Genomic DNA, 16,383 nt, shown 5'->3' with positions numbered 1-16,383 from the left:
TGTCTTTGAATGCAAATGCTTCCATAAATACGGCTTCAACTCCAAAGTCGGATTTCGTTACTTCTTAGCCATACTGAGGAGTGTGGACCTGGCTTTTATGTATAAGTTTATATATTGTTCACTATTGCAGTTTCTTTATATATTTGTTTTTTTTTATTATTTGCCTTCAAGTTACTCTGTAACTATAAATGAGCAATACAATTATTGAATTGAATTATAACTTCAAATAACTGATCCTTGTTTTTTGTAAACTTGTCCTCAACTCTCTGTGACGATTTCGTTACCTCATTCCCAGGTTCCTTCGCATAAACATCACACATGGAGGCACCTCCTTAAATGACATAAGCTGTTAATAGGACGTCAAACAATATACATGTAAAATCAAACCGAAACCTCACAATTTTACCTCGATCCAATATACCTTTAATAAAGTTCGTAAGAGGAAGGTATCACTTCACAGCCAAATGCTCACAGAAACTTCAATTTCATAAACATATCCTCAACGTTACATGGTGAGCTTGTTTGTTTGGGAGTAAACGTACTCGGAACAGCCGGGATCATACGAGGACGGGTGCCTAGGGAGACACTGCCTGATTCAGAAAGTAGACCGAAAAGAATGTCGGCTTGTTACTTGGTAGCTAGGTGCTAAAAACGACATTACTTCTCAACTTGTAATGCCTAGTTTCCAAGCAAGGTTTTTCACATATACGTTTTCAAGTTCACACAGGAAGTTTATCTTCCTAGCTAAATGCTTTCACAAATTCGTCCTCAATTTCACATGGCCAGTTCGTTATTTGATAGGTATCAACCTCACATGTCAAGGAATTGCCATCTAAGAATTTTGGTTGAAGTATTTGAAGCTAGATGCTAGACTCTTAGCTGAGGCGACGATATGAAACCCTACTCAATGAATCAGCATGTTGGCTTTGCTTTCTGGAATACACGTTGTGTCAAATGACTGAGAACGAAGACAATGTGTTTGAAGTATGAAATCAATTTTGGAAAATTTCTGTTATTAATTATGTAAAAATAAAAATATTGAGAAAATATACCTTGGTTATATGTATATAAACAGTATGTTATCGGTTATGGAAATGGCGAAGTTAATGGGACATTTCTTTTCTCCTGAAACTTGCCAAGAAAATTTAGTTTTTATTCTCATACACATAATGAATTGGTATTTTTGGGAGAATAAATCACAAACCTAACATTTCCTTTAACATCGCTATCATCTCAATTGCATCTATAGCAAATCGTCGATATAATGTCCCTTGTGTCATTACCGACAACACAACGTTTTTGAATTCCCTTTTAAGGATCCTCTGTCCCGCTGCCAAAAACTGTATCTATGAAGTCGGAACATTTCCCGGCATGTCTATAGCTTTTATAAATCATTTCTGAAATGTAAACCATATACATTGTGGTGCTTTTATGATAGAATAATACAGATGCGTTAAAAAAAAACCCAGTGTTTTGCGTTTAAAAATCCAGCGAGGGTTTGACAAGGGATTCACACCATTGTCCTCTGATCGGTATACTCTTGTTCTAACCGATAGAGGTTTCTTGTCGACGGAAGTGTCCTGGCTAAGCTGTGCTATTATTATCTTCAAAACGAAATTAAGGGGAGGTTACTACTGTATATAGGTAAAACCACAGTGCAGTGAGACGGGGATCCTTAACGCTGTAATGTAGTTGTATCATCACATTCGACAGAAATGCAGATATGATCCAACATGCACAGATACGTATATTGTACTGATTTGATTCATTGGTAGCTCCAAGAATGGCAGAAGATTAATCATAAAAGATATTATTTTCTCCCACACCTGACAGATTTATCTCCCGTTTTGCCGGTGCTAGATTTATCTGTCTCCGCCCTAGGGTTGAGACGGGGGGATTCCCCTATTTATAACAATGGTATGACGTCACTGCAAAAATACAATGACGTCACGTCAACAATCCATCAACAAATTGCCTGTATGTGTTTTGGGTCCATGTTTACCTTTATTTCACATTAAAATACTGTTAGATATGGGAGAAAAATAATCAATCGCTACTGGTTGTGTAAGATAGAGAAATCTCAACCCGCGGACTAAGATTTTTTGTATAGACCTCGGCAAGCCTCGTTCTGGACAAAAAATCTTAGTCCTCGGGTTGAGATTTCTCTTTCTTACACAACCAGTAGCGATAGATTCTATTAATCCCGGCCGATCCCCGAAAACATAATTTGTCTTTTTCCTTTCGTAATATATTTCACTATGTCTGTTTGCAGCCATTTTGTATATTGAGTAAATACTCTTAAGTGTTACTTACATTTTAAGAGAAATTACTCAACTTATGTAAATATGTTAATATTTTTTGAGAACTTTGGACGACTTGTGATGACTATAATTAAGCAGTTATTTCACCATTTTTTATGAATATGGTTCATGGTCCTCCCTAGTTAAATGAGTCCACACAATCCTCCTCGGCGTTTGAGATTTTTTTTTTTTTTATTTTTTTTTCACCTTTTCTTGATGGCTTTGATTTCTTAGCCATGTTTCTTTTTGTAAAGTTTACCTATTCCGTCTTTGCGTATTGCAGAGTTATCTTCTCTTTTGAGCAGGGATTGATTGTTACGTCATTTGTTTTTGAGAGTAACGTCATAAATTTTTGAGAAAACGACGCAATTTTCTCACAAAAACCAATCACGTTACAATCAATACCTGCTCACAAAAGAAGATAACTCTGCAATACGCAAAGACGGAATTGCCGGCGTAACATATATGGTGAGTTGTGTGCGAATATTCCTAGCCCGGCGTTTCCATCCGTTTGTCTACTTTGTTTTGTGCGTTTGAACATTGAAATGACCGTAGTGAACAGTGTTTAATAAAAAAATATGTGAATTCTGATGTTTTCCCCTCAAATCTTTAAGATTTTATATCTTTTTGTAATGCCACTATTTTAAATGCATAGTTTCATCAATAGGTGGGTTAACCGAAAAGATCCGTCGGGAAGGAACATTTTCTCGGGCGGATTTCTAGGACTGGACAACATCGGCATATTTGACCGGTCCAAGCCCCTCCCTACCGGCGGACGTCTGGTGCAGGCGGACGGTACGGCTTGGATGTCTTTCTTCTGTTCCATAATGCTGGAGATCAGCCTCATTCTCGCCAAACGCGACCCTACTTACGAAGACATGGCCAGCAAGTTCTTCGAGCACTTTGTCGCCATTATCGACGCCATTAATCAACACGGGAATGTAGGTAAGTATATAACGTACCGCCAAAAACTGTAACTCTATACTGAAAGCTCTTTCTTAGCCCTGCCAAAAGCTTTAATACATCATTTTTGAAAAGAAAACAACACCTTGCGGAACCCAATAAGGATGAAATAATAATAAAAAAATATCAACAACAGTGTTCCGAGTGTAAAAATGTTAAGATGCATGACCAGGATTCGAACTTTGGACCCGTGCTTATTATACCGTCGCTCTTACCACCTGGCTCCGGTTGCTTAAAGGTTAGTTAACTTCAACCGATTAATCAGTGAAAAAATTCAAATTGTTGCTTATAAGAAGCACGGACTTTCAATGCAGAATGAACCCTCAAAACACGTCAATATCATTGGTCTCAACACATTTCTAGCTGTGAAATGATATCAGGTGTTCTTGGTTTTGTTGCACTAACATTTGAAATTTCCCCTGGCCACTGGTTAAATCTAACCAACCTTTCAGCAGCCGGAGCCTGAACTAGATTGTTAACGTTAGTACCCTCTCTCAGTTGCGCTACAGTTAGATAAAAAGATAAACTAAAGGGGAGATTACTGTTATACAAAACATTACGATGAAAATCTTCGCTTGCAGTGTGACAGGGACCCTTATCAGTGCTATCTATACTTGTAAACAATAACAATTTAATAGGATCAAGCGACTACCGTAATATATTGCGCAGCGGGATTGAGTCGGTTGACAAATTGGTGACTAGGTACAGTGAAAGCGCTCTAAATTGATTAGCGCGTCTGTCTGGAGTTAGATTATATATGCTTTGCAAGGGAATATCTTGCGATCCTGGGTTGTTAGAAAAAAGGAGTGAGGTTTGTTGCGGGCCTTGACCAGGTACACTTTACTCGTAGCTCGTCTAGTAGAGAGTTCGGTCGGAGGTTCCGGGTTCATATATTTTATCTACTGTGATGCTTGAAATAATCCTTAGTTTTAAATTTGTTTTATTCACATAACATATGTAATACATAATACAAATATGATTATACATAAATGTATTGGAGACAGAAACAAGTGTTAATACACTTATATAAATCTGTTACCTTTCATCGTAACCAACATTATCGACTATAGCTTAGGGATAGTGACGTGTATAAATTACAGGGGAAGTTAGAAGAGAGTTGGTGAAATGCAGTGTAAAAATATGGTACATGTACAAAATACGTTACATTCATAAACTCAGTGTATTGTGGTCAAGACAAATCTTTCTGTTGCGTCATCGTTAATACACTATATTATTACGCAGACAGTCGTTGTGATACTGTTCACATTCCATACACTATTGCTGATCAATTGTTCGTCACATCCCGTGCCTTAATATGTCATTATCCTGTTCTTTCTTGTCCTCCTGATATATCCGTTTCCACTAGACTGTTTGCATCGGGTAAAACCATCTACATTACTTACTTTACATATGATATATGTTATCATATGTATACAAGGGTCATTGATCTTATTCAAAGACGTCATAAGATAATAAATCAGAAGTCAATTGATCTATTATTATGTTAGCAACTCAGCTATTTCATCTAACATATGCTCGCACACAAACTTCCATGTATGCATGCATACCCACACATATCATAAACACATATATCTATCATGCATACATACATACACACACACACACGTACGTAAGTACATACCTACCCACCTACATACATACATAAATTATATTTACTTGCGCACATGAGTGTGCATGGCTGCATGCATATGCACTCCTACACACACACGCTCACACATGCATGCATACACGCATAGATGCATGCGTACATACATACATGCATACGTGCATATGTGAGCTACTCATAATCCATTTTTTTTTTGAAACAACATGTATACATTAATAACAGTAACATCATAATATAATATCACCCTATTGATGTTGAAATCGCTTAGACTTAAGGATGTAATCCTGAACAGCCAGGACAATTATTTTGTTATTCTTCTAAAGATAACGATTCATCGCCATATAATAATAATTTGACAGTTATTTGATACTGAAGGGTTTCAATGTGTAGTTGTCTGATGGCAGTGTATAAGGTACAATCTAGCAGGTAATGAGAAGTGTTTTCGATGGTACCGCATGCGAAAAGAGGGGATATAACAATGTTTTTCCTATATAAATGTTCATTAAGAGAGCTGCATGACATGCGTAGTCTAGCATGGTATATTTGTCCTAATCGCGAGCCATATGAGTAGTGTTTTGGTGGAGGTTTATCCTTGACACCGTCTGTTACAGGTCTTTGGAATGAAGAGGATGGTTTTTATTACGATCACGTAAAGGACAAAAGAACGACCTACCCATTAAAGATCATGTCCGTGGTTGGAGTTGTTCCCCTTTTCTCGACCTTGGTGTTGAAGTTCTCGGATATAAAGATACATTCGCACTTTTACAAGCGAACTAAATGGTTTCTAAAACATAGGAAGGATCTTACCAAACGTGTATGTATATGCTTGACGTTTTGCCGTACTATTTGGCCTATACAACTTTGTGTGTGTATGATTTATACCTAAATAAATATAATTTATTGAAATATTTCATTCTTTATCAAATATTCTAAAAATAAAATAAAATTGTCTTAAGGATCAATGCCAACTTACTGTAACTATTGTGCGTCCTCATTTTCGAAAGATTTCCATACTTTCATTCCAAAAGATATTCTATATACCGGGAAATATTCGCTGCAGTTTAATTTTCGCCTTTTTCGCCCTCCATAATGAGGGCGAATTTATCATTACATCGACATTAGTAAACAACATAATATTCATAGTAATAATTCAGTGTAGGGCGAAATTAACACTGGGCGAATATGGATTATTCAGCTGAACACAAGACAATGTTAACAACAATATCTTGTACGTCTGTAATTCTAACATACTTAAAAAGTAAGGCATGTCGGGTAGTCTTAAGTAAAACAGTCATATACGTTTATTGTAAGCAGACAAAGAATACATTCCCTAATGTCCACGGAAACAGTATATAGACAGCAATAGTCGCTGCAATGTCATAACAACGCTTTGTGTAGTGTATGAAGTGTATATTGTAAGATGCCATATTATCGTCATATCAAATATATGATATCTTATCATAATATGAAAATATAAACTTTATTTATTTTACTATTATGCAATATTCTAATTTAAATAAATCACTCTTCTTGGCACGGATGTTAGCGCGCGGGGAGTCTTAATGTGGGAGGAAACCGGAGTACCCGGGGAAGCTCACGAGGTCGGGCAGGTGACCAAATACCTTTTCACGTCTGATCGGGGAATCAAACCCCTGCCGCGTTGATAAAGGCGAGTGTGTTATCCACTGCGCCACCCGACACCCAATCCTACTGTTTGTTATAAACAGATACGTGTAGTTATACTGTCTCTGTATAACGTATGTCGTGATAGGATTTGTGTACATAATGTAATGCTTATTTATATACAACTTGTTTTTCAGATATCATTTTTCTGTCAGGAGGGGCAAGAAGAGGCCATACTTTTATCGATAGTCAAGAAAGAACAACTGAAACGGGTTTTAACACATATCCTGAACGAGGACGAGTTCCTCTCCCCCTACGGTATACGATCACTGTCAAAGGTAGCTATCAAATCACTGTCAAAGGTAGTTATCAAATCACTGTCAAAGGTAGCTATCAAATCACTGTCAAAGGTAGCTATCAAATCACTGTCAAATGTAGTTATCAAATCACTGTCAGATGTAGTTATCAATCACTGTCAAAGGTAGTTATCAAATCACTGTCAAAGGTAGTTATCAAATCATTGTCAAATGTAGTTATCAAATCACTGTCAAAGGTAGTTATCAAATATTTGTCAAAGGTAGCAAATATTTTTGAGAGCCACTTTGTCATATACTTTATGTATAATAAGCCATTACGTCACACATTCACGTATGATTTACTGGGCCAATTGATTTCAAGATGTATTGCATTAAGTATTCGTTACAGGAAAAATCATTTTCTACGAAAATTTCTCAAAAATATTTTTGTTATTTACATGACATGTGAGAAAACCAACACAGCATCAACATCAAGGGACAAAATAATAACTAGAAATTCCAAAATAAATAGAACCTAAGTACACATTTTGTCTTCAGCTCATGGTCATTATCTTAAAGCGAAGAGAATAAAATGTTTAACAGCTAAGGAATATGAGGGGAAATACTGCCTTACTGGCAAGCTAGCTTTTCCAGTGAGGCGTTTTTCAGCAATGTCGAGCCTGGTCTGTAGTTGGAAGGGTGACCGCCCGCACGATGGCTATATAACCCTTTATAATGTTTCACTGTCAAAACTTCAGGCTGCAATGATTAATTTATTCGTAAATCAAAAATCGAAATCAATACAAAAAGACAAATTCCAGAAACCAAGAAGACACCAAACCCAATGAAAGACATCGTAAACACCGGCAAATAACAGGCGAAACTTGGTCCTTATAACTTAAGGATGCATACCTCTAAGAACTTGAAAAAAATCTGTATAACCCTTTCAACCCTATGTAACTTTAGTAGACTCTGCCATGCATTGATCTGGACGAGTCCATTACGGTCTACAGTGGTGAAAGGGTTAAACTCTTTTTTTCTCTGATATGTTTTTTTGGAACCTTAATCGCTTCCTGAACCACATGTGGCACCGTCTTAAATCAAACAGGAAGTATGTAGGTCACCCACCGACGATCATAAACACGATAACAATTGAATAATGATAGATTCTTCATAATATCATCGAATATTTTCGCTAAGCTAATCAATCGTAAGCAACAGAACACAGGTGAAGTTACAGAACACCCGATCGCGACATGAAGGGGTTTTGTAAAGCATTAATCACGGGTAATACATGTCGTCTTCTTACAAACAGGAATATGTAGGTCACCGACGAGCTTAAACACGGTAACGAATGAATAATGATAGATTCTTCATAAACTAACGCAATCAGATTGCTATCTAAGTCCGTGGGAAAATGTTTAAGAAATTACCATAGATCAAGTTTTAACCTACAAAGTGTACCTGTTACGGTAGCAAGTGTGTAATGACATCTTTTTCATAAAATGTTTTAGAAATTATGTTGAATAAAGTTTTACCTGAAGTGATGTTGTAGGCTAGCTAAACTGGTATGGTGTTGTTCACTTTAACAGGTAACGGTTGTATACATTACGTAACGAAAAACGTCCGAGTTTCAAAAGCCTGGTCAGCTTGAAATGTTCTTTGTGTGCAACTTTCAAAGTGGATTTGGAAAAAAATGTTCGAAAATTAATCTGTTTCTTTAACATATTTGTCTTCAAATGATCGTTTTAAAAGCATATGCATGCAGTTAAAAAGTTTTGGATTTAAATATTTTGAAAAAAATATTACATGAAATATTTTCGATCATTTGTTGCTAAGCTAATAATTCTTAGGCAGCCGAATCCAGGTAAAATGACCAAACGCCGGTATGTAAGGTTTTTGTAAATCATTAATCACAGGTAGTAAATGGCGACATGCTCGTATTTGCTGAAGGGTTTGATTAAAAAAGATTTTTAAAACGTACAGTTAGTAAAATAATGGTGTTAGTTCGGTTAAATGCCTCAGTTGTAGAGCTGTCTCTACAGGAATTATGTCATAGGTACGTGAACACACCGTGGTCCTATTTTAATGTAACTTAAAAAAACATGCATTATGGTTATGCAAAAACTAAACCGCAAACGCATGCAAGTTTCCCATTACAGCATTATACGGCATACTGGTATACTTTCGTACAGACAATTTTTCGCCAATTACCCGTAAAATCCACATCGCCTAGTGTTTTGCCCTTCACTTACAGTAACAGTATATGGTATGCTGTTATGAATATTTGCTGTACTGCTAAGTCTTTTTAACAGAGGACAATACAGCGTTAAACTCCGGCAAACATTTAAGGATTTAATCCTGTTGTTGTGTCGAGGTGTATGGGGTATAAGCCTCTATCGGCATCGAGATAAATTTAATGAACTGCAAAGCTGTTCATATCAAATCTGTCACAAGCTCCATTGAGACTTTTGCCTAATAAATTTCAACACAACATGATTGAATCCTTATGGATACAGCTGTTCATTATTGCGTACCGCATGAACCGTAGGTATTTTTTTTATTAACATCTGATTTTAATGAGATTGTATGCAACGTAAGGTGCCAAAGCATGTGACGTCATCACTCACCGTGTGATGTCATCCTGGTACGATAGATATATGTTTTTTTTTATTGATTTAACCGTTAAAGCAACAAGCCACATAGATATTAATCAAATCTGAAACCATAGAAAAAGCAACAACTTGAAAACATTCTGTACATTGGACTACTTTCCGCGATAATTTGCTGACGTATTCATACGCCAACTGGAAAGTCTATGGAAAAAATAACCTTCATGTTCTTTAGTAGGTATTTAGTCGAAACTCAGAAGGAATGTAAATATTTATCAATATTTACATTCTGTATGCTTAGACCCATTGACAAAAATTACATTCATAAATGCATAACACAGGTGTTCATAGAATCTCAGCACGTGGGAACTGATAGTAACCTGATCACACTGCGTAGTAATACACTACAAAAACTACTCACTCGGAACGACCGACCTAGATGCTTAATTCTTACATCTTAAAATATTATTGAACTGTGCTTTGTGAAATATCCACGTATTCACGTGTCCTNTAAGGAATGATATTTATTTTTTCAACATTTATGAGGTCATAACAACAATGGGTTTTTGGACATATTTTACATGAATCGCTAACGCGATTCATTCAATATGTCCATAAACCCATTGTTGTTATGACCTCATAAATGTTGAAAAAATAAAAATCATTCCTCAAGTATACATTTGTATCTTCTAATGCTGTTTGCGGTTGTAAAAGTCACCTACACCCTGTTGTTACAAATTTTCCTATACAACTATATTCTTCTGTCTATTGTCTCATATAATTGTTATTACATACCGAGGAAAACTATAGAATTATATTTACATTTCCACTGCAAGTTTCTCTTTAAGTATTACCAGGAGAAAATGTGTATATAGAGCTATGGACGAAATTGTATCATAGTCATTTGGAAGCTTCTCCTTCCGCCTCGATTAACATGATACAACCGTTAGAAGTAAACATTTTGGTGACGTTAGGCTGTTCCACGAATCTTGTTTGCGCTGACGACACAGATACTTTAATATCGAAAATATAAGGCAATATCTTTTAAGATCACTAATAAATTAATATTCAGAACGTAAATATAAGGATTGAGCGGTATCTTTTCTATGTTCATGGAATATGTATGTAACTGATTTGCGTTAATACCGGCATGAAATTGAAAAAAATGCCGTTTAATCCTTATATAAAGTGTTATTAAAATCATAAATTCTAAGTTTGTTCAATTTCTTGACATTAATTTTCATTCCAAATACTAAAAAAAACAAAAAAAAACACACAAAAAAACCTCTATTAAAATAATTTTATTTAAATTCTTTTCTGCCCGTAGCGCCACCTGGATACCCCGTTTAAGCTGGACGTTAACGGGACGACACACAGCGTACAGTACGAGCCCGGGGAGTCGGAGACGAACATGTTTGGCGGGAACAGTAACTGGAGGGGTCCTATCTGGTTCCCGTGTAAGCTCACACACTTCATTTTATAACTTCTTTACAAAACGGTAGTCCCCTAGGCTAAATTCCTCAATGAGTTTCATTTTCAAGTCCTTGCCTTTTGGATACTTTGGTTTCCTCTTTTACTGATTTTTTTTTTCACTAATTCTTAGACATTAGATGATCTAAATATTGTTTTCATGATTTAAAGAGATACAGTATGACCGGTGCCGCGTGCAGTGCAAGACACGCTATAATTCCGGATTTCCGTTTTTCGTTTCCGTCTTTTGTGAGTCTCCTTCTCTTTTTTGATGCTTCTACACTTCCTATAGTGATCTTTTTGTATCAACGATGGTTTTGGCCTTTGTCTTTGCGACAATAAGACACTTGTGTTTATTGTTTACCTTCTATGAAACCTAATTGCCAAAACAATAATTACATATCGTTGATACAGTATATTTTTTTCATGAATTACAACCATTGGTTTGACGTGATGTGTTTGTTTACCAGTGAACTACCTGCTGATAGAAAACCTCTACCGGTTTGATTACTACTACGGCGACAGTCTCAAGGTGGAGTGTCCAACAGGTTCCGGTCGTCTTCTGCGCTTGCGCGACGTTGCGAGGGAGTTGTGCGAGAGACTGGTGTCACTGTTTGTCCCCGACAAGGACGGACGAAGACCTTGTCACGGTAATCTTAACACAACAAATTTTGTATGCAAACTGTGTAACAAATTGCAAGATTATAAACTTTACAGTTTTTTATACTTATATTGTGAAGATGTCATCTTAAATAATAAAAATACTCGATTTATTTCATGTTTTTATAAACTAGGAGCTGTCAAAAGCTTGGGTGACCTTCGTGTGTTGGCTTTTGTATCTTACACTTTGTTGGAATTTTATTATCAATGTGATATGCCTTTCTGATTAATATAATTGCCTCGTTTACATGAACATATGTTTTTATCGGTCAGGGGAGGACAAAAAATATTCCACTGATCCCAATTACCGGGATCTGGTACTGTTTTACGAGTATTTCCATGGCGACACAGGGAGAGGCTGCGGCGCAAGGTGAGTTGGCATCGGGTAGCATGCCAAGAACAAATATTAAAAATATTATAAAACTATGATCACGTGACAGAAACTTATTGTCAAATTGGGATTTTCGATTTTTTTGTCGCTGATTTGTGAGGCTTTGTAATTTGTAATTTGGAATGGGATACCGATATCCTTTAATCAAGCTGTTATTCTTTGACATGTTCTTTGTAGATTGTTGATAAATGACACCGCCGAGCTATGTCTAGAGACTTCTATAACATTTATATTTTAAATTCAGTTCTAAAATGTTGGCTTCTACGAAAAACATCCAAATCTCATTCATTCTATGGATTGCGTAAATTGTAGTAACAGTTGGCGTTATGTTGGACACTTAAAATAAACACTTTTAGATATATTTACAATCCTGGACCGCATAAAGTTTCTTTGCACTTCCCCAAAAGTGTTAAATTGTGTATTGATAATACGTGTACGGCGTTTCTTCATCGTTTTAGTCGTCCAATCATCTTTTATTTACATTTGCGTTGCAAATCGGTTACATTCATATTGATCAGGAAGCCCTAGCAAGCTTCATGCAATATGGATGTAACCGATTTGCGTTCGTACCGGCATGAAAATTAAAAAAAAATACGCTGTTCAATCCCTATTTAAACTCATGGTAAATTAGGTCAATTTTACACTTGTAAGCCAAAGGAAAGATTTGTTTTAGGAACATCGCAACGAAAGCAACAGTAACTTTTCCAATGTAATCAATACATTATGTCAAACAGTGGACTTCTATACAGTTACACGTTATTCATCACATGCGTAACAGAGGTTATTATTTTTTCAACGTCTCCGCTTGGAGTTAAACCCGACACCTCTGGTTTACTCGACGCTCAACTGAATGAGCTAACGAGAAATTCTCAACAGCCGAATCCGTAGGAAGTGACTTGCGCATATAGTGTCCTTGCAAACATGATGAAAATACAGAACAAATATCACGGATCGTTTGTGACGCGAGATAGACAGCAATTTTCATTCGTGTGACGGCCAGCTTATCAAATGCTGTAATGAGAACACATATATTCACACGTATTGTAATAAGAGCATGTGCCGAAAATGTAAATATTTGTAAAAAATATGTACAAATATAACAGTTTGTTCAAAGGGAAATCATGATTGCGATGTCTATATATTTACAGAAGTATCGATTATTTGTATACTGTTTCAGTCACCAAACAGGCTGGACGGCCCTCGTGGCGAGCCTCTTCAAACAAATACAGCAGCACTCAGTCAGCGCGACCGGAAGTCTGTGTGACATCAGCTCGGAGGGAGAAGCTTGGTGACTTGACTGAGAGCATGTGCATCGTCATTTCTCAGAGAGAGGCGTGATGACGTCACTGAGAGCCGTATGACGTCAGGTTTGCGGGAGAATCATTATGACGTCACTGAGAGCCGTATGACGTCAGCATTGCGGGAGAATCATTATGACGTCACTAATTGCCTGCGTGACGTCAGCTCAGAGGGAGAGGCGTGATGACAGCTTTTGTCACTTTTAGTTTTGTGAAGTCAGTAATTATGATTATAATTATTTGATTCTTAACGGCCCACGAACACAAAAGAAATCATGAGGGACAATAAAAAGTGGATAAAGGAAATAACAGCAAACGAACGAAAAGTTAGCAGACAAACGTCAACTTGAAAAGTCAAGTAGCTATGGTAGTAATATGTTTTTGAACAGACCGACAGTTTTTAAGTAGGTTAGAATTGTAGAGATATTTACTGTTTCGAAAAGAGATTTGAGATCTGTTGTATTGTTATAAAAATTATCATGTCGGCTGAAGGTTAATACAATCTTATAACAAGTATTTTACAATAAATGGTTCGTGACATGCTATGCCTTGAGGCTGGTCTTCGCTTTTCAATAAATAGGATTGGGTAATGTATGAATGACCAAACGGAAACGGCCAAGGACAACCTCATCTCGGCGGTTTTCTCTATACCTGTGATACCAATCACCGGGTTTAGGCTTTACAGAGTGTAATCTGTTGTCTACACGTCGATTCCAATTATTTTGAAACTTTGACCTTACACTGTTTGTTATTAACGGATTAAAATCTGCAATATAAAGTTTAAAATCAACAGGTGGTAGTAATAAAACATTTGCCTTTTCATTACCTGGTGTTCCCACATGATTGGGAACCCAGCATAATCAACGTTTTGTTCCGAAGCCTCTGTAGAACCGTTAAGCAATCAGAATAGATTATTGACTTCATTACACCATTTGATTTAATGCATTCAAGGGCAAGATAGATAGCATGGGCGTTTGGTGGCCGGCATCAAATGGCGGCATCTGTTACAACCATGGCTTTCTCGACCTTATGGTCATTTTTTGGACCATTGGTATAAAGGATTGAAATTCTTTACATTTCAGCTGCAATTTCGGAAAGGATGAACGAAAGACGTGAAATGGAGTGAAAAGTCAACCTCGGGCGAAATCAAAAGCTATAGGGGAACACCAATTGTTTCGAATGATAGGATAGCGTCAACATTAATATTTGGGCGTTTTCCAAGGGGGACGAAATGCGAATACCAAAGGTTTGAGTACTGTTTGCTTTATTTTTGATTTATAGTTTCATTATTTGGTTTAACTATAAGTGAATAGACTTGATTTGGAGGATATCTTATTTCAATTAAATTGTAAATGGCAATGACAGTTTCTCTTGTGACGTCAGCATTGAAGAAAGCGTGTTAACGTCGTTGACAGGCAGTTTGACGTAAGCTCAAAAAGAGCGACGTATACTTGTTACAGAAATTCAGTCACGTCACGTCAGGGGAGACTAATGCTGACATGTAATGAGTGTCTGTGTGACGTCAGCTCGATTGTAACAGCAATTTGATGAGATTTCTTTTTTTTTTTAATTGATTATTTTTTAGACGATAAACGTCGTATGGGCCTATTCCTTTGATAGTGTGGGAAGCTGAGCATATTGGTTAGAAAGCAGGATAGAGTTGTGTCATATTTTCTGCCATATCCGTTCCTGTAAAATACACTTTTCCCGATTTAGATAACCATGCTCACTACTGCTTTTTCTTGTCCCTGTGCGTAAATGACATAACTATTCAGTGCAAAAAATGGGTGAAAGAAATGTATATCTTACACCCTCTTTCACGTGTCTAATGCCATGTACTACAATGCAGTGACGTCACGAAATCTGCAACATTCTGATGCCGCAATGCGGAAACTACGACGCACTTTTGCGGTACATGCATAGTACCCATATAAAAGAACTATATTTGTATGCGTAGTAATTTGTACTCAGTGTAGTTATGAGGTTCAAGTATGACGTATGAAAAACCGCAAGTCGATTAAAATGATAACTTTAAATATCTCGGGGAAATATTGATTTCTGCTGGCAACAATGTTACAGTTTGACGGCATAGATAATTCACGTTTTGACTATATTACTTGAAAAAAAAATTCACATAGTTTGTTTTGCTAAACTGCAAGATGCCGACCATCGTAGATTTCGTCGGAGGTGTAATATTTAATTTTGATAGTGGTTATGAGTGAAACATATTTACTTATATTTAATGGTAGGTTGATAGTGAATTTTTCCCATGTGGATCATTCATTGGGGGGAAATCCCCGGAGATTCTTAGGTTTACCCTAATTTATTATCCCTTATGAATGAATTCTGTATCAACTTTATTACATATTGAATAGCGTAAAGACATTCTCCATAGCATATACTCAATATACACTGTTATTATATCAATATCTTGATTTTATGTTTAATTAGACTAATGTTTACCTATAGAGGAAAGTGGTTACTATGTAGTGTGTGACCGGAGAATCTCGGTAACAGAAAATTGGATGTTTGTTTATAAGTTGCTTTATCTGAAATTGTTGGTAAATTGTTTTACCGATGAATGAATGTATGTATTGTTTTCTTGTTTTTATAAAATCAAATAGCTCATCACTAGATTACAATTTTTTTTTATCTTAAATCGCATTAATTTTACTTGATTTTCAAGGCATTGCCTTATATTTTTATCATGCATAAATTATTCTATATGCATTGTTTCACTTTTCTTTTATCAAACTATGAGTGCATGATATTTTACTTGCACACTGTAATAAAACTCTTAAAACCTTGCTTCATCATGAATTGTCTTTGTAACTATATTGCCTATTACTACACCGAATCTACCACAGAGTTTTAGTCCATTTGGATAAGCCTCAAATTAAAAAGAGCCCTTTCAAGTCCTAGATTTTAACCTTGTATTTAATGAAATAAATTAAACCCTACCTTTTTTAGAGTTTGCGAAACATCGCTAAGCTATATTTTCAAGCAGCATTCTATATTTTCACCTCGGATATGTTAAGAAATTTCTAAATTTATGTACGAACACGTTTCATTTAAAAAATACCCCCCTCAATATTTATTCAGAGTTGGAAATTAAAAGGGACATAGATAAGCTCTGTTGAAAG

General features: G+C 36.3%; 1 protein-coding gene across 1 annotated transcript in view; it reads left to right on the top strand.

Annotated features, from left to right (window-relative positions):
• The window catches only part of LOC110461166 (uncharacterized protein YMR196W-like), a 34,687-nt gene extending 18,646 nt beyond the window's left edge, over window positions 1–16,041 (top strand). Inside the window, exons 12-18 of the mRNA XM_021514513.1 lie at window positions 2,968–3,245; window positions 5,502–5,704; window positions 6,711–6,851; window positions 10,749–10,878; window positions 11,362–11,541; window positions 11,825–11,921; window positions 13,120–16,041. Coding sequence (XP_021370188.1) covers window positions 2,968–3,245; window positions 5,502–5,704; window positions 6,711–6,851; window positions 10,749–10,878; window positions 11,362–11,541; window positions 11,825–11,921; window positions 13,120–13,234 — 1,144 coding nt within the window. The 3' untranslated portion in view covers window positions 13,235–16,041. The remainder of the gene's footprint in view (window positions 1–2,967; window positions 3,246–5,501; window positions 5,705–6,710; window positions 6,852–10,748; window positions 10,879–11,361; window positions 11,542–11,824; window positions 11,922–13,119) is intronic.
• Window positions 16,042–16,383: the final 342 nt, after the last annotated feature.

This window comes from Mizuhopecten yessoensis, unplaced genomic scaffold (assembly GCF_002113885.1).
Source record: "Mizuhopecten yessoensis strain PY_sf001 unplaced genomic scaffold, ASM211388v2 scaffold1391, whole genome shotgun sequence".
Classification (NCBI taxonomy): domain Eukaryota; kingdom Metazoa; phylum Mollusca; class Bivalvia; order Pectinida; family Pectinidae; genus Mizuhopecten; species Mizuhopecten yessoensis.
This window is presented reverse-complemented; position numbering and strand designations above follow the sequence as displayed.